Source organism: Leuresthes tenuis, unplaced genomic scaffold, assembly GCF_036924035.1.
Source record: "Leuresthes tenuis unplaced genomic scaffold, fLeuTen1.0.hap1 SCAF_4, whole genome shotgun sequence".
Taxonomy (NCBI): Eukaryota; Metazoa; Chordata; class Actinopteri; order Atheriniformes; family Atherinopsidae; genus Leuresthes; species Leuresthes tenuis.
In genome coordinates, this window is record NW_027325358.1 from 26,396,353 (window position 1) to 26,419,072 (window position 22,720).

At 41.5% G+C, this 22,720-nt stretch overlaps 2 protein-coding genes across 3 annotated transcripts; both read right to left on the reverse strand.

Annotated features, from left to right (window-relative positions):
* Positions 1–1,337: 1,337 nt before the first annotated feature.
* On the reverse strand, positions 1,338–16,655 carry cfap52 (cilia and flagella associated protein 52). 2 transcript variants are annotated; one of them, XM_072383873.1, is made up of 14 exons: positions 16,536–16,655; positions 16,014–16,213; positions 15,767–15,903; positions 15,548–15,676; positions 15,236–15,335; positions 13,868–13,984; positions 13,137–13,237; positions 12,828–12,998; positions 11,806–11,954; positions 11,490–11,635; positions 9,724–9,875; positions 7,626–7,728; positions 2,772–2,883; positions 1,338–1,701 (listed from the first exon to the last, which is right to left on the reverse strand). In XM_072383873.1, exons 1-14 carry the CDS (start codon positions 16,594–16,596, stop codon positions 1,520–1,522), a joined length of 1,860 nt encoding a protein of 619 aa, XP_072239974.1. In that variant the 5' UTR covers positions 16,597–16,655; the 3' UTR covers positions 1,338–1,519. The 2 variants fall into 2 exon arrangements, with proteins under 2 accessions (XP_072239974.1, XP_072239973.1); XM_072383872.1 differs by lacking the exon at positions 16,536–16,655 and having other exon boundaries at positions 16,014–16,087.
* Positions 16,656–17,917: 1,262 nt separating this feature from the next.
* On the reverse strand, positions 17,918–22,413 carry LOC140305107 (uncharacterized). The gene is made up of 3 exons (XM_072383874.1): positions 22,246–22,413; positions 19,968–20,025; positions 17,918–19,874 (listed from the first exon to the last, which is right to left on the reverse strand). Exons 2-3 carry the CDS (start codon positions 20,014–20,016, stop codon positions 18,754–18,756), a joined length of 1,170 nt encoding a protein of 389 aa, XP_072239975.1. The 5' UTR covers positions 20,017–20,025; positions 22,246–22,413; the 3' UTR covers positions 17,918–18,753.
* Between the last annotated feature and the right edge of the window lie 307 nt (positions 22,414–22,720).

Sequence of the window (22,720 nt, forward strand, 5' to 3'; positions counted from 1 at the left end):
AGATTGTTTCACTGGAGTGGTGTGGAGGAACCTTTTTTTTTTTTGGTGGTTGGTTTATGCTTGCATATCTGTGTGTGCTTGTATGTATATACAGTAAGTGAAGCTATGGCTGTGCATGTTTATGTGCTGTATAGAATGTTGCCGGCTTTCTCCATCTCTGGAGATTGGTTTACATGTTATGAAAAGTGTTGCATGAAGGAAGGTGCCATTAAGAGAGCTGTGGATAAGGTCAATGAACTGAGGCAACGTTTTAAAGAGTGGGACTAAATTCCTCCACAAAGATGTGAGAATGATGTGCAAAAAATGATTACTTAAAGGTGCTTCTACAAGCTGTTCAATCATGGGGTGCACTTAGTTTCTGGCACTGCTCTTGGCTTAGATTCTCTGAAATAAATAATCAAAAGGTGTAACATGTCACGTGATGCTGTTAATCTGAGGTTGTATTTCTCTCATAAAGGCACTTTGGGGGAGACCAGAGGATTTTTCTTCATTACATGAACCCGACATGAAAAACCTTCAAAAGAAACAAGGTGTAGCTTCTTTTTCATTTGACTGCATATGGCTTTCATGTGCGAACGTTTGTGGATGTCATGCATAAGATCTCATCTTGCTCTAAATGGATAGAACTGAGAGGAACTATTCACATGTACCGCACACAGTGTCCACTTGTTTCGTCACACTGGACAAAATATCTCGTCTGTAACGCACCATCATTTACAGCACATCATTTCTCCTGCTGAGAAGAGGGCCAGTCCACCGTCTACATGCACATAAATGCAGCTCCTGCTGCTGCTTCACAGGAAACCCTGCAAAGCTGGTCAAATGAATCCCAATGTGCAGCTCTGCCTTTCAACAGGGTTCAAGCATATTTTGTGCAGTGTTCAATATTCTAATCATCTGAGGCTTAATTTCACAGCTCAGCAGTGCTAAAGATTGAATTTAGTGGACCAGATGTGTGGATTTATTAAAACAGATAGTGAGGTAGCCATTCAATATTTCTCTAATTTTCCTGAGGCTTTTATTCCAGCACTGTTATGGGAAAATGTTCCAGCAGCATACCAGATAAAAGCATTCTGAAGCTAATGTGATACTACGATGTGAATGCAGATACTGTGATGTTCCATGCCGTGGAGTGAAGGTTTAAACGACATAAGCTTTCCCTTTCAAAACAAAAGTGGAAAGGTATTAGCACTATACATTTTTGTTTTGAATTAAATCGATATACATGTCCAATAACTCATGGCTGGTTTAATGAAAGCCATTTGGCCATAGTTGAAGCTTAAATCCTCGTGTAAATCATTAAAATGTAAATATTGTCTGAATCCAACATAGCCAGTGTTGCTTAATCAAGTCAATTTATTATCTTTCAAATGTCGATCCATTCTGCACTAATGATGTAAAGCTGTCGAATTCAGCTAGTTCAAAGAAAATGTAAAGGAAGAAACTTTCCCAAAACAAAATAAATCAGAGAAGGAGTAAAGATCTCAGTTTCTTCCAGCCTGCAGGACCCCACACTACATCAGGAGGGGGAGGGATGAGGGAACTTCCACCGCAGAATGGCCCCGTCGGCGCTGGTGCTGACCAGGATGCGGCTGTTGGAGCAGATCTTCATGCTGGTGATGCTGCTGCCATGAGCTACGCCTACGTGGGTTACCTCACCTTCCATGAAGTCCCACACCTTAACCATCTTGTCGTCTCCGCCTGGCAGAGAAGGTGAAAAGAAATGTATATATATATTAGGGCCGGGACTTTAACACATTAATTAAGATTAATTAATTAGGCAAAATTAACGCATTTAAAAAAAATTAACGCATTTCAATCGCACTTATTTTTGCACCACGGAACATGACTCCCTGGATGAGTTTCAGGCGTGCCGATTATACTGGAGCACCAACTAACGTTCATGACTTCAGACAACAACAAACCACAGCGAACAAACATGAACGAAGAAGCTGTTGAGACCGCTTTGGTTGGTCCCGTGGAAGGGAAATTTTTAAAAAACAGACGGATGAGGTGGTCAGTAGCATAGCAGTGGGCTGTGCAGGGGCCCCATGTATAGAGGGTAGCCTCTAGTCCTCGCTGCTGTCGGCCCCGGTTCGAATCCCGCATCGAACGGCCTTTTACTGCGTGTCATTTCCCCTCTCTCTGCTTTCTGTCTCTTTTTATCTGTCCTGGTCATTAAAAGACATAAAAAAATTTTTTAAAACGGACGGATGGATGGATGGAAGCGTCGATAAAACATCGAGGACAGTTGGTTAAGTACCACCTTGAAAAAACAAACAAACAATGTTTTGTTGATTAAGCTTATGTATTCAGTTATTATTCAATGGTATACTAAAATCCATGTGAAAAAAAATTGCTTCTCGCTGTTCTCAGGTCAAATATTTTTATGCGATTAAAATGCGATTAATTAATTACAAAGCCTCTAATTAATTAGATTAATTTTTTTAATCGAGTCCTAGCTCTAATATATATACTGATGATCTGAAAGAAAACTGTGAAAATAACAACCTATAGTGTCATTAGGAGAGCGGAAAACAAAGGCTTTGAATTGATGAAACGGTTCTGAAAACTAAAAGTCACTATGAAACTATGCCTACAATTCCCAGCCTTTGCAGGAGCACAATGTCAAATGATTACTATCCGTATCATGAGCCGTGCACCAAAGAGAATTAATAGATTCGGTATGTATCTTTGCTTGGAATTTAACCCCAACGTAAAGCTGTCCAAACAGAGCACAGAAGCATCACAACAAGCAGCAGATGTGTAACCTGTCACAAAGTGTTTGCCGTCCTGTGTGATGTGCATGCCGTTGATAGCCCCAGACTGGGAACCCTCCAGCTCTCTGATGATCGAGCCATCGTAAACGTCCCAGTAAGCAACCTGAGAATCAAATGAACACAGAGATAGCCTGAAATGCAGTTGCAGGTGTCCCACGTGTATCACAGGCTTTGTTTATGGAACAAAATGAGATGTTGAAACAAACGTATGTGAAAAAATTCTGCGGAACCAAATCATACCACCCCAGATGTTCACATATGGAATCTGCATTTGTGCGTGTCATGGTGAACTGTGTTGACAGTCAATGATTTCTGGAAGCCCATGCAGTCATTTCAGTGACAGAATAATGCCCGTTTTAAATGCAGTGCCCGTAGATTTCGGGCACCCGGTATTGATTTTCAGCTGTGGGCCTTGCACACAGAGACGTCTTCAGATTCTCTAAATATTTGGATGATATTGTGCACTGTAGATGACTGAAAAGTGGTTGGTCTCTATCAACCTGTCACACCCAACTTTTCAAACCTTGCTTGCTGATCTAAATGAGATTTAATCTTCCCTACTGAACAGCTGCCATAGTACCAAGTATCACAAAAGGCAGTTGTTGGCTGAGCTTATTTACAGCAGCAGGCCTGATGGCCTAAAAGCGATCCTTCCTTGTTATTTACACAAATAAGCTGGTTAAATTTTATAAGTAAGCTGTTGTAAACAAGGGCACAGGTGGGCTTGATCATTAAAATCAGCCTCCTGAGCCATCCTGCAGAAACGAGTCTCCCGTGGAAGACTTAGTAGCTCATCTCAACAATGATATCAGAGTGTTAAAGTCTAGGGGCCATTTCACAGTTAGTAAAACCCGTGCCAAGCAGATTGCACTTCAAATCAATTAAGTTTTCTCTGACAAGAAAAGAAAAGAGTTGGTGCATCGTATCATTTGGCTGTTGGAAAAGCTCAGGTCACACGGAGCTGCTCAGAAAGAGCCCAACATTTCTGGGACTTGCTAACACCATTTCCTGTATTGCCAATAAAGCATTACAGGTTGGAACGTGTCATTCAGCAGATCGGAACAGATATTGTTGGATCAAAAGGGGAAATAAATAAATAAAGAATCTTATTTATAGCTTCAGCTTCGGCACATTGACTCTCAGAGCAATAATCTTCCATTAAAAAGAGCAGGAGCGTTGATGTGGGGAGTCTGAGTGTACAGTATTCTTCTGCCTGGAATGGCTTGCTCTTATTATTACATCCATGAATTGCTTGATTTAGAGGAACACAGTCACGGTCATTATGAACACCAAATAAAAAGTTCTACAATCATTTCCATTTCACTATGTGTGAAACCGGAGTGGTTGTTTTTTGTTGTTGTTATTCTTCTTCTTTTTTGCACATTCACTCAGTTCTGACAGGTGTTGCTGATGCCTCCGGCAGCAGTGTGCTATCCAAGCCTTCTATCAACACTAATGCACAGACATCTGTTTTTGCCAGAATGATGAAAGCTACTGTATATGTTCTCCTCCTTCCTCCTGCATTTTCTCTCTCTTCCTCATTGCCTGCGTCACAACCCCTCTCTTCTGTCTCATGTAATTTTTCTAGCTTATCAGAGACCCCCACCTGCGTGAGTTGTCTTGGCCCATCTGTGTTTCCTCCATCTCAGCCTGGGAAACTGGCCCACAGCCACCACACATGCCACCAGATAATTAATTACAAGCAGATATCAGACCTATTGTTGGCTCACCTTAAATATGGGACAAACAGTTCACAACTACACAGGGTATACCAAGCACAAAGAGGAAAGTTAACTACAGGGAGAAATTAAATGCAGAGTTACGAGGAAACCCATTATTCTCCATCCATGCATTCTGTTTGCCCTGCTTATCTTTAAAAGGTTCTGAGGGGCGTGGGAGCCCGTCCCAGCCTGACATTCAGTGAGAGATGGGGTACACCCAGGACAGTCTGTCACGTGGCATTCCCAGCAGGTCGTCACCACTGCGCTATGGTGCTACCCTCTATCATCCTGCTGTGCTACTGCAATCCAGAACAGCAACCAATGCAAGGTGTCGAGCTCAGGGACGTGGGCAAGGTAAACAACGCCATCAAAGACAGATCAAACAGGCACGAACAGAGAGAGATGCTCGGTGAAGCAGATGGACAGAGGCATGCCGCAACACTAATGCACAAAACGTCAAGTCAGCTGACCTTGGAAAGCAATGATCTTTATGAAGGACACTATGACCTTTGACCTCAGTTAAATCCTATAAAAACTTGTGGGTCCGTCGCAAACATGAGATTTGCAGCGAGGCAGGATGACACATCTTTTTAGACATGTGGTTGCAGTTTCAGAAAAATCACACCCACATCAAGAAGCTGTCCACGAATGGAAGGATCATTTCAGTGAGCGAAGAGAAGGGAGGCAGTACTGACTACCGAATACTTTCAAAGGGCAAAAAAAAATCCAATTCAATGGTCATTTTACTTATTTGTTATATTTCTTCTAAACATGGAGAATCAACGAGCTTGTTGGACCATGAAAGACTTTCCCTTTTGAAAATCATTCAGGTTTGATTCTTGGATTGACTGAGTGAGCTGTATTTGTTCACTGACACGATGAGTTCTGATGAACATGATTTGAGCAAGAATTGTGCACAGACTGTAAGCATGAACTCCAGAGAGGGTTTAACTTTAAAGCAATATCTCATCTTTTCCATTTTTTTCCCTTTAACTTAATTTATATGAAGTCGCTGCAGTGCTGTGGACCTTCAGGACACTCTCTGCCCTGTGGGAAATCATCATGCATATTCAGCCAAATTCACTGCACAGTTGTAGCCTTTCATTTTCTCGAATGGTGATTTTCTCAGACAACACATTGGTTATAAAATTAGGATTTTATTAGAGCAGAGCAACGGTCTGGAAATGCTGTAGGCAACCCCAAATTCACACTTTATGCATCGGAAATTTGGATTTTAAAAAATCAGCCCATTGAGACGAAGTGTCAACTCACACTTGTGTATTTCAAGCACTTCCAGACTGTCGCTCTTTTCTAATAAAATCCTGATTTTATAACTGCAACGTCATCCAACAAAATCATCATTCATGGAACATAAAGACGTCTCTACAGTCAATTTGGTTACATTCACATATGATGAACAACCACGAAGAAGGTTCCAAGCGGCTCACACAGCGTTGGACATGCTTCAGTCAAAAACTCGATTCTGCTCCCCCACATGGTCAGTGTCATGGTCAGTTTAGGGAAGTCTCAGTTGGAGCTAACGCTTGACTGTTGATTTTTACACCACATCCCTTTTGCATCAGACAGCTATTTTACTTTGTCGCTGGGTTTCTTAACCGCACAACATCCATGATGTAACACGGTCTGTTTAACACAGTCCATGTGGCACAGGTCATCTCCATGTAACCGTCTAATGTAAATGTGAGATACAAAAATCGACTTTTGCCCCAAAATTTTGAATTGTGAGGTTTTTTTGCTCTTTCGTAGCCCCGTTCTCAGTCTGAGTCGCTGTTAGCTCTCGAGCTAGACCCAGAGAGCCAACTGAGAGCACTCTGATCGCTGTCTGCTGCAGGTAAGATGCTCACCTAAAAAAAAAAAAGATATCCCCTTAAGCTTTAGATGATGTATTGTTCAAGAGTATGCTTGCTAGCAGCCTAACAACCATTTCCTTGTAGAAAATCAAAAATCTCCATTTTAATTGGAAAAAAATCAGTCCACATGCTTTCAGCTACCATTCCAGTTCTCCAATACGGCATAACTTGGAAAGGGTGAGTCAGTACTGTATCTCCACTTATTGCATTATCATTATTAGCAACAGCATCATCATCACTATCTCATTAAATACAACCTCAACCTCACCCTACATCCCACTCTATTTAGTTCTCCTGGCCGCCTTTCTTCTTTTCCTCTCAGTTCTGTCGGTGTGAATTTCCCCAGAGGCATGCTGGGAGATGAGGAAAGCTTAGAGTGTGAAGAGGAGAGAGAGCGCGTTGCTATTTGTTGTCTCAGACAGAGCGCCTGTGTCCTGGGATGAGCAGATGGTGGATCTGGCTTGCACTTGGGTGGCACAGGCACATCCGCAGGAAGGCACGAACACCACAGCACTCCTCTCCATCCCTCCTCTCCCTCACCTTCTCTGAATACCTCCCTTTCACTCCTCCTCCGCTCACATCCACAGGGCTGTGTTAATCAGCACAACTTGTCCTCGGCTCTCAGCACGCAGGGACGGCAGCAATATGGGTCTAGCGTGTGGCCGGGTTCAAGGGGTGTGGGTAAAGCGCACAATCAAGGGAACAAGCGTCTCATTCTGCCACGGTGAACTTCCGACCTTATGCAAATTAGCTTTGCTCAGCTAATCAAAATGAGTCACTAAATGAAGGGCGTGTTTTTGCCCCAGTCACTAGCAGCCGGCACAATGGCTTAATTATACTGTGTCGAGAAACAAACCCTAATCTATTCCGAACTAATGCGTGGACGTGTGGGTGTATGACTGTGCAAGGTTTTCACTGCGCTCCTCTGGGCTGCTCTTACCAGAGAAACAGACTTTTCTCCCATAGTCTCCGAGTGGACATTATAATGAAAATAATGAGGCATTTGAATTTCGAGCGATAAGTGCCAGTCTCTTTGAACCTTGAGGGATTTTCAGTAATTACGAGCATTACATTTTGGCCTTGAGGCGTGCCAGCTGAGTTATGAAACAACCGATTGAAAAAAAAAGCTCACGAGATCACTCTGATGGGTCATACTGGGCAGGATAAGAAACAGGCAACAAATATAGTTTTTTATCACTTAAAATTAGATTAGATGAAAATGTACTGAAGGAATATTAACAACCACAACAGACCTTTCTGTCAGTGCCACTGGTGATGATCTGGTATTCCTCTGGATGGTAGCACAAGGTCCGGAACAGTGTGTTGGCGATCATCATTTGAAGGCTTACAAATCGACTAAAGGAGGCAAAACAGAGGAGCCAATAGACAAGATAGAAGAAATGAGACAGAATGAGTTTCACAGGTGTAGCAGTGTTCATGAAAAAAAAATCCTAACTGGCAGACGTGCTCTCACTCTGTTTGTAATAATTCTGAACTAAATACAGCACTGTGCAAAAGTCTTATGCCGCTCCTCATTTCTTTACATTTTGCTTCCAGACTTTGTTGTAATCGTTTTAAAGTGGTCTCGATCAATAGTTCTCAAGGCTTTCTAAAGGGCTTTCCAAGGTTTTCTTTGGACATTTGCTGCTCCTTCAGTCTTTTATTATTTTCATGATCTTTTTTCAGTCCATGTGTCCGACCATTTACTGAGGAAAAAAAACATCAAACTCAAAAGAGCGTTGTGTTGTGCCTGCACATAACAGACAACTTAGCAAAGAACCCATTTTAACTTGTATATTTAGGCACTCTGATACGAGTCATTTACAAAGACGGTTAGAAAGGTTAGTTGCTTCCAGAATAAAAGGTTTGTACCGACAGGGCGAATCCCGAAGAACTACTAAATGAAAAGCTTAGCATATCTCAGCATAATGTTAAAGTGTGACTTTAAACAATTTGAGATAATGAAAACTTTGAGGACTAAAGAAGGACCGAAAAACTATCTGCAGCAGATGAACAGCATCAGAAAGTGATGTTCTTAAGAATTAGAACAAGATCCAGCAATAACCTGACACGGGACCTGAGAGATGCATCTGGCCCTTCAGTTAATCTATCTTCACACACGTCTCATCAGAAACGGTCTCCATGGAAGTGTGGCTGTCAAGAAGCCATTGTTAAGGAAGGGAAACAGGGAGAAAAGGCAGATATATGCCAAATGACACAACAAGTGGACTGAAAATCAGTGGCAACAGGTCTTATGGAGGGATGAATCATCAACATTATAGAAGGTGGTCATGTCCATAGTAAACTGTAAAAACTCCCTTTTGACTTATATATTGTCTGTCCGTTTCTATTTACACGTGTTGCAATAAATCACTGCACCTAATTCTGCACAGCAGCCGTTCTGTTGTCACCGGGACCAAGAGTCAGAGTACATGAGACTAGAAGAGTCTTTAGTGGAGAATATTCTTTATTACTGTGAACACGGGTCATACAGCTCGCATGCATCAGAGGTAAGATCTCGATAAAAAGAAAACGTGTCCTATTTATTCTCTAAGGTACGTGCAAAACAACACGTCACCTGGCAACAAACTTGGATCAGGACATGAGGGGTGGCTCAAAACCTTTGCACAGTACTGTAAGCCAAGAAAACCCACTAAATGAAGATGTTGACTTGCAAAAGTTCTAAAACGAGCAAGCGATTGTGTCTGACTGGATTCACTTAGACACTGATCTTAATCCTTTTCAGGAGTCATTAATCATCGTAAATGGGAAATCCATGCTGCTCTTGATGAAAACAGCCTAAAAAGCCTTTAATCCACAGGCTTGTTCAGAGAAAAGATAGACGGTGAAAAAATATGAGCACAGTCAGAGTTTTCGATGGTTTTACTCTCCTTACAGTAGAAGCCCATGGCTTAACAGATTTAAGCTTTCTTCATACAGAAGGCACTTTATTCAATTTAATTCGTACTGTACAAGCCAGACACCAAAGAACAGCCTCAGTATTTCTCCTCTATTACAGCTGTGTTTCTCACTGGAACTTTTTTCTCAGCTATGGCTATGCATGTTTTAGGAATCAGTGCACAAAACTTTAAATAATTTAACTACTATGATTAATTCATTTTTGACACCTTTCCTGATCTTAGTAAAATAAACCTAGTTGTAGTCTGAAATTAATTTACTGCTGTTACAACTTAATGGAGTGGCTTTCCGAACTGATGATATTCTGTGATTTATGACTTTTCATACTGTTTCTAATAGATATGATACAAGATTAAAGATTCAGAGGGGCTACGAGTAAATGTGAGGTGTGTGTTTCTACAGTTTGATATGATCTGTGGATGGACCACTCACACTATATCCCAGACGATGCAGGCACCATCAGAGCTGGCAGTGATACACTCTTTGTCGTTACTTTTGATTTTGACACAGGAGACTGTGGCTTTGTGCTCCTTCATGATCTCCAGTAACCGATGGCCATGCGGCAGCAGCTCCCAAACACGCACCTGCAGAGAACGAGCACAAACTCACAGGAAAAACCTTTATACATCCCATTTTATTAACCCATTAAAACCTCTTAACCTCTGAGAAGTTGGGTTATAAAAGAATGACATCTCTGAATACCTGTTGAAGAGCCATCTAATATATCATGAGAAAATAGAAAGAATATGGTACAACAAGTGAGCTGCTAACTTTTTTGGAGTGTTTGTGGAAAAGCTTCCATTTCTTCCAGTTCAGAGAAATACTTCCCAAACATAGGGACAAGAGTCCCCTGGTCAGATGAGACTAAAATGAAACATTCTGACCAACAAAAAAAATGCCACAACTGACCCAAACCCAACCATCTCAACTGCACACACAGTTGTAATGGACCTCAGATCAGCAGGTATTTTGTTCCAGAGATCTAGACCACAGTAACTGGAAGAAGCCTCGGCAGATTTGCATCTAATTCTGGGAACAGCTGAAAGACCTCCATCTGATGATGGGATAGAGATCTGACTGGGCTATATGTGGTGAGAAAGTAAGACTGTTAAATGCTTTATGGACTAGTCGGAGGATTTCAAAGGAGATTCTGTAATGAACAGCTAGACAGTGGAGGGTCTTTAACATTGTAGTGATGTGCTTTTTTTATAGCTTGTTATATCTTAATTTGTAAGTCGCTTTGGATAAAAGCGTCTGCTAAATACATAAACATAAACATAAACATGTGTTCAAATTTCCATGTTTGTGGAAGAACTCTGGCAGCTGTATTCTGAATGAGTTGAAGCCATCCCACGGATTGTTTGGATAATCCTTAAAATAAGCATTAAAGTAATCCAACCTGCTTGATATGAATGCATGAATAAATTTCTCAGAGTCAGTTGGAGATAAAAGCTTTCTAACTTTAGATCCAGCTGGTAGAAAGCAGCTCGAGTAACATTGATAATATGATTATCAAAACTGGGCTCAGTTTACAAGATAATGCCACGGTCTCTGCATGCATGGTGCTCCTGGTGTCATGGTGTGGTAATAGTTATCATCAGCTGGAGAAGGAGATTCAGAGCAAAGTCAGAATGAAAGAATGAGCGATTGTGTTATGTAAAGGTAAAATCCAGAAGAAAAGCTGGTTCAGTCTTCCTGAGAACTATCTGGTTTGTCTGGCTGTACGAGTCACACCACATGGTGCTGCACACCACTGCAGGCCATTCAGATTTAAAGAACTGGAGCAGTTGAGGAATGAGCAAACATTTCATTGTCTAAACGTGCCAAACTTATAGAGACATAACCCAAAAGACTTGCGCTATGAAGTAGTGACTTTATGGTGATGTCTATATCCTGAACATGCAGTATAACATAATGGATTCAATTTAGTGTGTGCAGGTGTTCTCAATAACTTACTGCGTGTCTCAGAGAAAATTCTAATTGAAAGGCCACACAGTAATGCACAGAAAAGTACATCAGACAAATCTACCTGTGCAAAAAAAGGAGTCAAGCAGGAGAATATTCAAAATAACAGGTGACCTCTCGAAGAATTACAGGGTGCCATGATGATAAAATGGAACCTGTTCATGATACTCGTAGGAGTTTGAACATGATATGAAAACAGAAATATCTGCTGTGTCCGTATTACGTCTACCGACCTGTCCATCTCCCCCTCCACTGACGATCCTTTTGCAGTCCCTGGTGCCAGCGATGGCTGTCACACCCCTTTTGTGTGCATTGTTAATGGTGAGCATCAGGCGTCCACTTTCGGGTGCAAATACACGAATCTTATTATCATTCCAGGCTAGAAAAGAGAGTGAAATCCATTTTTACTACCAAGACGATTAGTTTGACTCACTACTTGAGAAAAAAATCATGTCAGATATAAGTAAACTGCAGATTTCTGCACGGTTGAGACTGATTTAAAGACAGAAAATGTATTGTTGTGGGTGGATATCTCTCCCTGATTCTTACCACTGATGATGCTATGTCCATCAGTCATGAAGTCCAGGGAATTGCAGGTCACATTAGGAACTGTGATACGCAGCAGCTCTTTGGGCCTGTCTTTGTGCCACAGTCTGATGTCTTGATCCGAGCAGGTTGCAAACAGTTCAGATGTTCCACTAGTCCATGAAATACAAAGAGAAATGTGGAATTAGTCATGTGAATGTGGGTCGCTGACCTCACTTAAGGTTAAGTTGGGTTAAGCTGAGCAAAAGGCATTCATCTTTAGGTAATCAAAGTTCCATTGAGAAAAATTGTCATAAAGAAAGAGGTTTTAGAAAAAACAAACTATTGACATTTTTCTCAGAACACAATGGATGAGGCATGCATGTGTCACCCTCTAGTGAGCTCAGCGGGGAATTGAAGTGAGGCGTGAGAAATGTTGGAGGAAGTTGTGGGACTTGAGTTGCTGTTATATGAAAATAAAACTGTGATTGTGGGAGTAAAAAGCTGCAGACATTACAATATCCTGTCTGGATGTTTAAGAAATGCTGTTACTGAAATAAAGAAGGAGGTACTTCTCTCTTTAAGTGTAAATGTAAGGCCAACCAGCAGATGAAGTGAAGGAGAGATATGTTGTGCTTGACAAAAGTAAAACCCGATGGCTTATGTTTACAGAACTTAAAACAGTTGTATAGGGGGCTGATAGTTGCGCTCTTTGGTCCTTGTTGAAAGCTGCAAAGGCATCGACACACTACTGATCTCGTCCAAACATTTATCTTGTTCATAACTGAGTAAATACAGGCTTAGAAATATCTCTCTTTCTGCTTCAGGGCGGGCAGGGAGCTACTTTAACAGCAGTGCTTTAACAGAGTTTCATTTTTCTGTACGTCATTTAGTCAATTTATGGCCAACTGTACAGCCCTCACCAATTCAAAAAGCTGAAACAAGGCAATTTTATTCCCCCTGGTGGAGCTTAGATTAGAAATGTTTTGTTATCTCTGACTGACACCTTTGACTCTCCAATCCTGAATTGTCTGCCGGCCACTTACAAAGGGATGGCTACGTCCTTGACAGCACTGCTGTGGCTGGTGGACACGAGTTCAGCTTTGAAGCTCTCACAACTGAGGCAATACATCTGTGCAGCCTCTGTTCCAACAAAGAACTGTTGCTCATCTGCACTTCCGGCGATTGAAGTCACCCCCTTTTCCAGCTGGGCTATCCTAATGTGGTGAGCGAGGGCGCAAAAAGAGAAGCACAATGAACACAGAAATACTGGTCCTTTTACATCTTTAAGTGTTTTAAAATGCAAGTATGAGGAAGTGTGAGGAACATAGAAATGATACAAGTCTGAGACTCACTTAAGAGTTTTGAAGTTAGCTTTGGAGCACAAAGTCAAGGCGCCAGATCCAGAACCCACCAGCAGGTCCCCAGACTGCAGCAGCCTGAGGACACTGACGCCCTGCACAGAGAAGACTAATCATCCATCCATCCATCCATTTTTTATACCCGCTTAATCCAATGTAGGGTCGTGGGGGGGGCTGGAGCTTATCCCAGCTGTCATTGGGCAAGAGGCAGGACAGGTCGCCAGTCCATCACAGGGCCACAAACGAGACAAACGACCACACACGCTCACACTCACTCCTAAGGACAATTTTAGAGTCGCCAATTAACCTAATATGTATGTTTTTGGACGGTGGGAGGAAGACGGAGGACCTGGACAGAACCCACGCATACACAGGAGAACATGCAAACTCCACACAGAAAGGCCCCAGCTGGGAACTGAACCTGGAACCCTCTTGCTGGAACCCTCTGGTGCTAACCACCACACTGCCTGACTCTAATCATATGATACTAAAAAAAAAATTGAAATCCATTTGAATGAAAAATAGAACTTTGCAAATGCTGTTAACAATTCAATTTAGTTGAATCTGTCTTAAAAAATAATTCTATGAAGTATGAGCAAAAGCTGACACATCTTACACATAAATGACTCAGTAAATTACAAAAAATAAAAAAACTCAAAAGGAGACAGACAAGTTCAATTCTGTGTCCAAATATGAAAACAATGAGCACTGCTGGGATGGCTTACCTGGCAGTATTTCACTTTAACTGGACCATAGTCACTCAGAATCCCCATCTTCAGGTTAATTTTCATTATGTCTCCACTGGTGGTTCCACAGAAAATAAACTGATCATCCTCAGATACCTGTGCGATAACAGCAAATGAACATGAGCAGCCCACTTTTTTCTGCATATCTGGTGTAATATACTTTTTGGAATGATGAGAAATGATAGTATCCCTGTCATACATGTCATGTCATGTCATATAGCACATTTTGCTACCAAGGAATCAGACTTGTAATCTTCTAAAGTGGTCTAGAGAAAAAGTATTAGTTCTCCAGGCTTTCTGAAGGTCTTTCAAAGTTTTACTTTGGAGATAAGCTGTTTTTTTTTTGTCTCATTTTCAGTTCAGTCCTTGTACCTGATGATTTTCAAAGGAATGTGGGTTTTTTTTCTTCGCTAAGCCACTTAACACCAACTTATAAATCAGTCAATCATAACCAAGCAACCGAACCCAAGGGATGAATCGGAAACAACTTAGCAAAGAATCAATTTTACTAGCAGCTTGTGTTAAAGACATAATTTGTTCCCATTTCTTTAGTTGGATCTACACAAAATGTCAAAACAGCACCGTGGTGTGCAATGTGTCTTTAAAACAAATTAAGAATACAGAAGCAGATGAACAGCATCTGAAAGCAAAGTCATTCTTAAAGGGAAACAGGGAGCCTATCATCAGTGTGAGGTACGCCAAATAAAATAAGAACTGGACTCAAAATCAGTGGCAACGGGTCTAATGGAGGGATGAAGCCTCCCCAGAGCCCTTACTTCAACATTATCAAAGCAGTGTGGGATCATCTTGACAGAGAACTGAACAAGAGGGCAGTCAACATCCAGAGAAGAGCTTTGGAACATCCTTCAACATGCCTGGAGAACTATTCCTGAAGAGCACTTCAAATCTGATATTACAAAAAGAGCTTGTCTCAGAGGGTCTGTGTTGAAAAATTAAAAAGGTGCTCATGCTTAAGTCGACACTGACTTTGAAGCTCTGTAGAATTGTACAAACCCTGTTTTTGCTTTTTAAAAACGGCATTTTTGCCATAAATCACTGCACCCATTTCCAGATTTCCTGGCAATGTAAAAAAAAAGTCAGTGATGATTCATGATTTTTGCACAGAACAGCATGTCAAGAAGGATCCATTTCAATATGCCACTGTGTGATATCATTTCTCTGCAAGCCTTTCTGCAAATGTATTCATTTTCAATCAAGTCATTCACGTTTTTTTCACTTTTTTTGGAATAAGGCCACACTGGCGACGTTGTGCAGAACTCATGTGGACCTCAAATCTGCAAACTAGTTGAACAACCTGAGTGAACAACTGATCTCATGGCCTCGTACCTCGATGCATTTCACAATCCTCTTCAGCTTGCCTGTGTTACAGTCTGTGGGCCTTATTTTTCTGTTGGGGAGATCCAGTTCCCAGACTCGCAACGTTTGGCTGCCCAAAAAAAGACCAGTGGTAATGAAACAGAAAGGTAGTGGAATGCTAATCAAAGTGATCAGGATAAGATGCACTTTGAGAGAAAAAAAACAAACTTTGATGACAAGGAAATCTCATAAGCAAGTATACTGATATTGATTTCATAACACCGCAGATAATGTATAAACTGTGCCCACGTCTAACAGAATTCTAGCTGATAATTCACTCACCTCCCGCCAGAAACAAAAATGTTGTCATCTGTGTTTGAGTACTGCACAGTGAGGCTGTGACCGGCGGTGCGACCTGAAGCCGGGCTCCCACAGATGGCCTGCTTGGTCTCAATATTCCAGACGACTATTCTGAGAACACACAACCAACACCTCGCGCACTACATTCTGAATTTCCATCCTGCATTTTATGTTCCCGCGTGCTGCTGTACGGCGCCCTACCTGTCATCGTCCTGACCCCCAAGAGACACCAGATACTTGTCGTTGGGAGAGAACGCGAGTGCCTCCACCTTAGCCTTGTGGAGTAGCAGCTGGGCATGAATTGCTCTCTGTGCAAAGTTCCAGATAATCACTGCTGCCTAGAAAAATGTGGATTTAAACAAAATGTTAAATTACAACATGCAGTGGCTGGCCATGGTTTGAGTACCTTAATCAGACTTTATATAAAACATATCCTGAGTAGGGCTACCTGAAAGCCCATGAAGTTGACTTGTCCAGAGGCAATGTATGATCCACTTTTGGACACTGAAATACAGGATACATTGTTTGTGTGCCCATGCAGGAACTCCTGCTTGTCATCTGTGATTCTCTTCAGAATAACTGTGCATCCGAGAGGATAGATCAGGTGTTCTCTGTCTGGATGGACTCTAAGGCCAGAAGGCACGTGCCCTGATGAAATAAAGCATACCAATCCATGCCATGAGAACAATCGCACAAAGACAACCCGTTTATGATCACAATGGACAGTGTTTTTTTAAGGTGTATGAGCAGAGACTAGTCAGAATGTGCAATCTCTGCCAGTTCAAACTTGCAACATGTCATTGAACAGTATAGGCTCTTTGCAAGGCCGTTATCCCACCAACTCCTTCTAAAATAATAGCAATACACACACCAATTAGCAAAGAGAAAATAAAAATAAAAATTGTACGTAAATTAGCACACGAGTCTTTACAATATTTCGGAGTCGATGAGGAAGTTAGCAGGAACTTACCGTTGAAACCGATAATAGCGTCTAACTCGAGTTGAGCGATGCCCTGTGTTTCTTGAGCCATGGTTTAAAAACGGCAACGACAGTGACTATGTACTTCACCTGTGGGACGTTAAAACAGGCTTACTTCCGTCAATAAATTTAAAATTAACAAGCGTTTTTTGTTGTTGTTTGTTCCTCCAACAAGGCCAAAAGGTGCTCACCGTGCCCCAATACAAACGGTCGCCTAGCAACAACAGCAGCTGCAGTTGGGAGGGGGGACGTTCAATGACGACAGCTCGTCGCTGTATTTACGTGGTTTCAAATTCCCAATTTTAGAACAAAAACCATTAAAAACGGAGAAATTTAGAATAAACGACAAGTCCCCCAATCACATAGGTGGAATTTACCGTTAAATACATTTATTTAGTCCTTACACATGAGCCTTCTCTTTCCATGCCACTTTCTGTTTCAATACATTTGTCTGACACTTTCAGTTACTTTTGCACTAAAACAAAAAACATGGAGACCACGTAAAACACCATGGTATACATTTTCTAAATTTAAATAAACTGAACTACCTAAATAAAAAAATTGAACTATGTAATAGTTCAAAATAACTGTCAACTGACAGAATCCATCATGAAAATGAACGATGGCTGCGGCTGAGCACAAAACAGCTCATAATTAGCAATATTTCAAGCTGCAACTGTAAAATCCTGCTTTGACATTGAAGTAGTTGTAACATAAAAATGATGTAATAATACATACTGTAGAAGTGTATATATACACTTCTACAGTATGTATTATCTGTATAGGACATTTTTCGGCATTTCCTTTACTTTCTAAGTAAGTTTCATGACGACATACTTTTTCTCCAACAGTGCTAAATACGTGAGTTTTATTTGATGCAAAGCATTGTTGTATTAGTACTGCATTAACCTTGGGATGTGGATATCTTCCCCATGTAGGACAGCTAAGCTTAGACATATTTATTGTGTTGAAACATTTCCCCTATCTAAAATGTCTTCTGTACTTGCGTTACACGAGAAACCTGAAAAGTTAAGAGGCTAAAAGTATATAAAAAGACTAATTCTAAAAAGCTGGTAAAGCAGCCTGAAATTTAGATAAAAGTAAAAGTCAGTGTGCATAATATATGCCTTGTTGAATATGTGCAGATTTGTTGAACATGTATTTTAAGTGTAACTGACTTTTGTTATTCCACATTTCCAGGCCTGAAACTGCCCTAGAGGACCAGAGTCCACAGCTTTGGTTTCCATCTCACCGTTTTCTTTAAGTGAGTTGTATTTACCTCATCTTTAAGACGTGGTATGGACTAGAACTGTGATGAAATAAATCCTTCACTGTAACAGAAAATCGGGAGCCATGTGTGTGGTTTTGCAGTACAGTCAACACAGAACAGTTGTTCCCTTTATTGGCAGTAAGTTCTTTTGCATGTAGACAATACCACAAATAAAACGAGAGGATTACACTATTACACTGTAAACGTGCTGTACATCTCATAAAGTGAACTTGGAATAGAAGTGGTAAAAGACGTATGTTCATTTGAATTCGACTCAATCTGTAACAGTTAGAAACCCTTCTTGCATCCTACAGCCCAACCACTGCTCACATTTTAAAGCTTCGAAGCGCTCGTATTTCTGACCACGCAATAAGCAGCAACATAATCTGAAATAAACCGATAAACCATCTGAATAAAGAGCAGTACTTTGTTGTCCTCTTATTTGGCATTGCATTAAGTATTCTTAATTCTTCAGTGTTAGTAATAATGTTTGCATTTGACTAATACTCGCTATTTTTGGTACGTGACACTCTTATCGCTGGCGAGGAGCTAACTATTATTGACACAAGAAAATCACTGAGCAACTTCTTGCATGGACAACACCATGCAGGAATGTGTAATGATACTGGTGTAAACCATTACAAATTCCCTTTTTGGTTGTGAGAAAAACCTATAATGAATAAACATAATATAAACAAGATGTGAATATACGTGGCGCTACACGAATTTACACTTGCATGTCCCAATAAACACAGATGCCATGTTATTTACCCCGTCTTTGATCAATGAATGTTATCGGGACAGAACAGCACACCGGCGTCCTGTTCTTTGAATTTCTAACTGGTATTTTGTGGATAAGTCGAGCATGCACAAGGTTAAACATCGCAGAAGTTGAAATTTCCTTTTGCTTGGCTGTCTCTCTGGATTTTGCTCCTGTTTTCAGCAGCTGGGATTCACAGCTGGTCCTTCAAAGCTCGATACGTCTTTTGATGAGTCCAAAGACATCTGTCTATGAGCGTGTGTCCTTCTGTGTCTACTGAGAGAATGGCTCCATGAAAACCTGCGACCGCAGATGAGGCACAGATAAGGTCTTTCCCCCGTGTGCGTCCGCTGATGCTTTGTCATGGACTTGTACCGTGTGAAAGTTGCGCCACACTCATTGCAGATGTATTTCTCTGACTTAATGTGGACATTTTGCTCATGCTCCTTCATGTTGCCCAGCTGTGAGAAGCCTTTGCCGCACACGGGGCAAAGATGCGGCTTCTCTCCCGAGTGAATCAATCCGTGAGTATTCAAATCCTGACGAGAGTAAAATCCTTTGCCGCAGATGATGCATTTGTACGGCCTCTCCCCTGTGTGGCTCCTCATGTGTCTTTTGAGTCCCTCTGAGCGGGAGAAGCAGCTCTCGCACAACGTGCACCGAAACGGTTTCTCTCCTGTGTGCGAACGGAAGTGCCGGCGGAGCTCGGAGGCCTTAAAGAAACGCATCCCGCAGTCCGGACAGCAGTGAGGCTTTTCTGGCTGCTCCTCGTGGGTCTTTTCGTGTGCTTTGCAGTGACCCAGCTCTGAGAACCCCTTTCCACAGACGGGGCAGGTGAAAGGCTTCTCACCCGTGTGCGTTCGCTTGTGGCGGACCAGTTTGTTCAGTTTACTGAACGTCTTCATGCAATATGAGCACTGATGAGGAACCCTGGGTTTCTTCGAGTGCGTGGGTCTGTGCCTCTCTAACTTTGACGGCCTGTTGAACACTTTTCCACAGTCAGGGCAGGGATGCTTGTTAGTTCTGTTGTGGCAATTCTGGTGTCGGAAGAGCTTGTCCTGCTGAGTGAAACTCTTCTCACAGTGCTGACACTGATGAAGCATCTTGGGCTTCCTGGTGTGGACAGGTTTATGCCTCTCGAGCTTCGATGGTCGGTCAAACATCTTGCTGCAGACGGTGCAGGGGTAACACTTGTCTGACGCGTCGCTCGCTGGTCGTTTGGGGTTCTCGGGCTCAGCGGCGGCTGAAGCGTCACTGGAATCCGACTCGGAGACCTTCTTTAACTTGACATTTCCGGGACCTGTTGAAGAACCACAGGTTGTTGTGAAGTTTTGACCTCAGGAAAAAAATAAATAACTAAAAAAATAACCCACAACCAACCATCAATACATACTTTCCTCTGAAGATTCTGTTTTAGGGTCCGTTACACTGTCTGGGCCCATGGCTGCAGCCTATAAACACACACAGAGATAAATTATATCGTGAACTCATTTTGTAGAGCGGAGGTCGAAAAAAATATGGGGAATTTAAGACATATTGATAATTGTGGGTAAAAAATAAATTAATTAAAAATCAGATGTGAATACGAGTGATGGCAAGGAAGGATGAAAACTTTGCTATCTCAAAGGAATAAACATGGTATAGTTTGGTCATCTGTTGGGGACATATATGGAGTCAGGGAATTGTTGCTTTACTGAGTTTTTCATCTGGAAGAAACAACTGAGGTGGTGCTATTTAGAAGACGAACAAAAAATACAGACAACACTGTTGCTGTGCCACGATTTAAATGCCAGGTCTGCATTTGAAGTTTAAAGATAAGACTTTTAATATACGGAGTCGGTAAGAAAGGGACGTTCAAAGCCTCTCCTGAACTGTCTGTAAGGAATTTATGGATTAACTCAACTAAATAAACACATCGTGTTGATAACTGCTGGAAGATTCAGCAGCTGAGTTGTTGTCCAACGGCTTTTCTAAAGTCATGTTTGGAGGCTGAACGAGGCCACAGCAGAGAGCTGCATTGAGGCTGCTAATGTCTGCGAGCAGTTGGACTCTTCAGTTACAAATTTAGGGAAACCTGATATTAATGTGTCTCACTGCAGAATGATGGGGCTCCACATTGTTGGGAAAGGGTTCTTACAACTCTTCCCAAATTGATGGGACACAACAATTTCTCATTACTGAGGTCTCTCCTCTGAGTTAACACACACCTGAATGCTCCACAAACTGCCAAAACCTGAGCTTTCGTAGAGGCGCTCACATCTGCTGATGACCAGTTAATCAGGTGCGTTTGACTGGCAGCACCTGACTTAACCTTTGTTATTATGTATGTATCAGTTCTTGTTCATCTGAGGTTATATTTACATCTAATTCTAAGAATTGGTAAGGACCAGATGATTGAAAAAAATAAATGCATTATGTCCCGGTATGCAAAAACCTTAAAACTAAAAGAGAATATACGTGCTTTTTCACACGACTGTGAATAAAATTGTTAAGAAAAAAATTATTCGGAGGCTCCGTTGACTCTGTACAGTCAAAACTTGCAAAACCCAAAATAGATGAAACATCAGAAGAAGATAAGCTACCGAGGAGTGGGCTTGGTTAAAAGTGTCCACAGCAGGGCCAAGTTAAATGCTGTAGACTTTTGGATTCTCACATGAAAGCCCTGGGAACGCCTTAGAAAAATGTCAGGGCTGCGATGCACATGTGAGAAAGACTTTGCCAAGAAATGGTGAAAAGAAGATTTTTCAAAGGCTTTAGGGACGTTTGAAATGAGTGATTCTTGATGGAGGAGATGGATTAGCTTTCGCTGGATAATGGCCTACTCGGTGAGTTCTTCTGAGCCCCTGTGAGTCCTCCTCTAACATGAGATTTACAATGTGAGGACACTTCAAAAAGGTCATTGCCAAGTGATTGCTGCTCAGCTGAAAGTGCAATTATCCAGATACAGTAAAAGTACTGCAAAAGAGGGGTGGGTATCTTCAAACTCCACACACTTAACATTTTCTACAAGATAAAATGTCATTTTGTGCCACTTGTTTGTTATTCCAGACCTAATAACCTAATAAAAAACAAGGTGGTTGGTGATTTATTTATTATCTTTTGTAATTGGGTTGCTATATAGGTCTTTTGCCTGAGAAAGAAATCGCTCGATTCTCCTCTGAAAGTCATTCAGGGTTATAGTTCATGGATATTTTGGACTGACAAGAGAAAACAGCTTTTGTTAAACACTCAAATTAATCCTAAAGAGCAGACTTTCTCCAGCGTTGCCTGCCCATATTTGACCAGTTAATAACGCTTACTTTCGTGAGATCGAACAGTACATGCACAAAATAAAACGGGTGAACGGTGCATGCTTAAGCTAGCCTTGGAACTGTAAATTTGTCAGTAGAAATACAGAAAGCTCACGTGTTGTTCGGACATCAGCAGGGCAACTACTGTGTGCTAAAATGTTTTTGAAGTCAGTTTAGCATGACTCCACACTTTGGAGAAAGACAAGCCGCACTATTGATAACGTTTGTCGTTTTATCGCTAAGGGGTAGGGTTAAAAATACGATTTATGAGACACAAAAAGGTAAAACTAGACTACTACTACTAGCTACCTTAGCTAATGCTAACGTTGACGTGTAAGCTAACAACACAGTGAAAGTGTGGCACATTTAATTAGGTCAGACCTCTCTCTAATAATCCTTAAAAGGAGGGTGTCACATCTCCTGTCGTCATCGGTTTCAGTCAAATCTCGTACACATGAAAGGAAGCAGCAAGATGAAAATCTCAGCAGTTCACCAAATAAGCCACAGCAGCTCTGCTTTGATGCGCGCTCCCTTGCGCGCTCCCCACTTATTTTCGACACTGTGTACATTGTTGTACGAGATATATTATCCAGCTTTCCGACGAAATATATCATAAGGTAGCGACTGGCTTTTGGACGCGGTATAAACGCTGAAAAAGTGCGGAGAGCAACGTTTTGTTTTCAACGTAAAATACCTCTTATTAAACTTTTACTTTCAAAGTAACAACTCCCAAGCCGTAAGCTGATTATTCACAGAACCCAGATACGCTTAATTGTCCTCCAGTCTTTTTTCATCATACTTCAAGTGTGTTATTTATTGTCACTCAAGAAAATTAAATGAATTTCCCAGTTGCCAC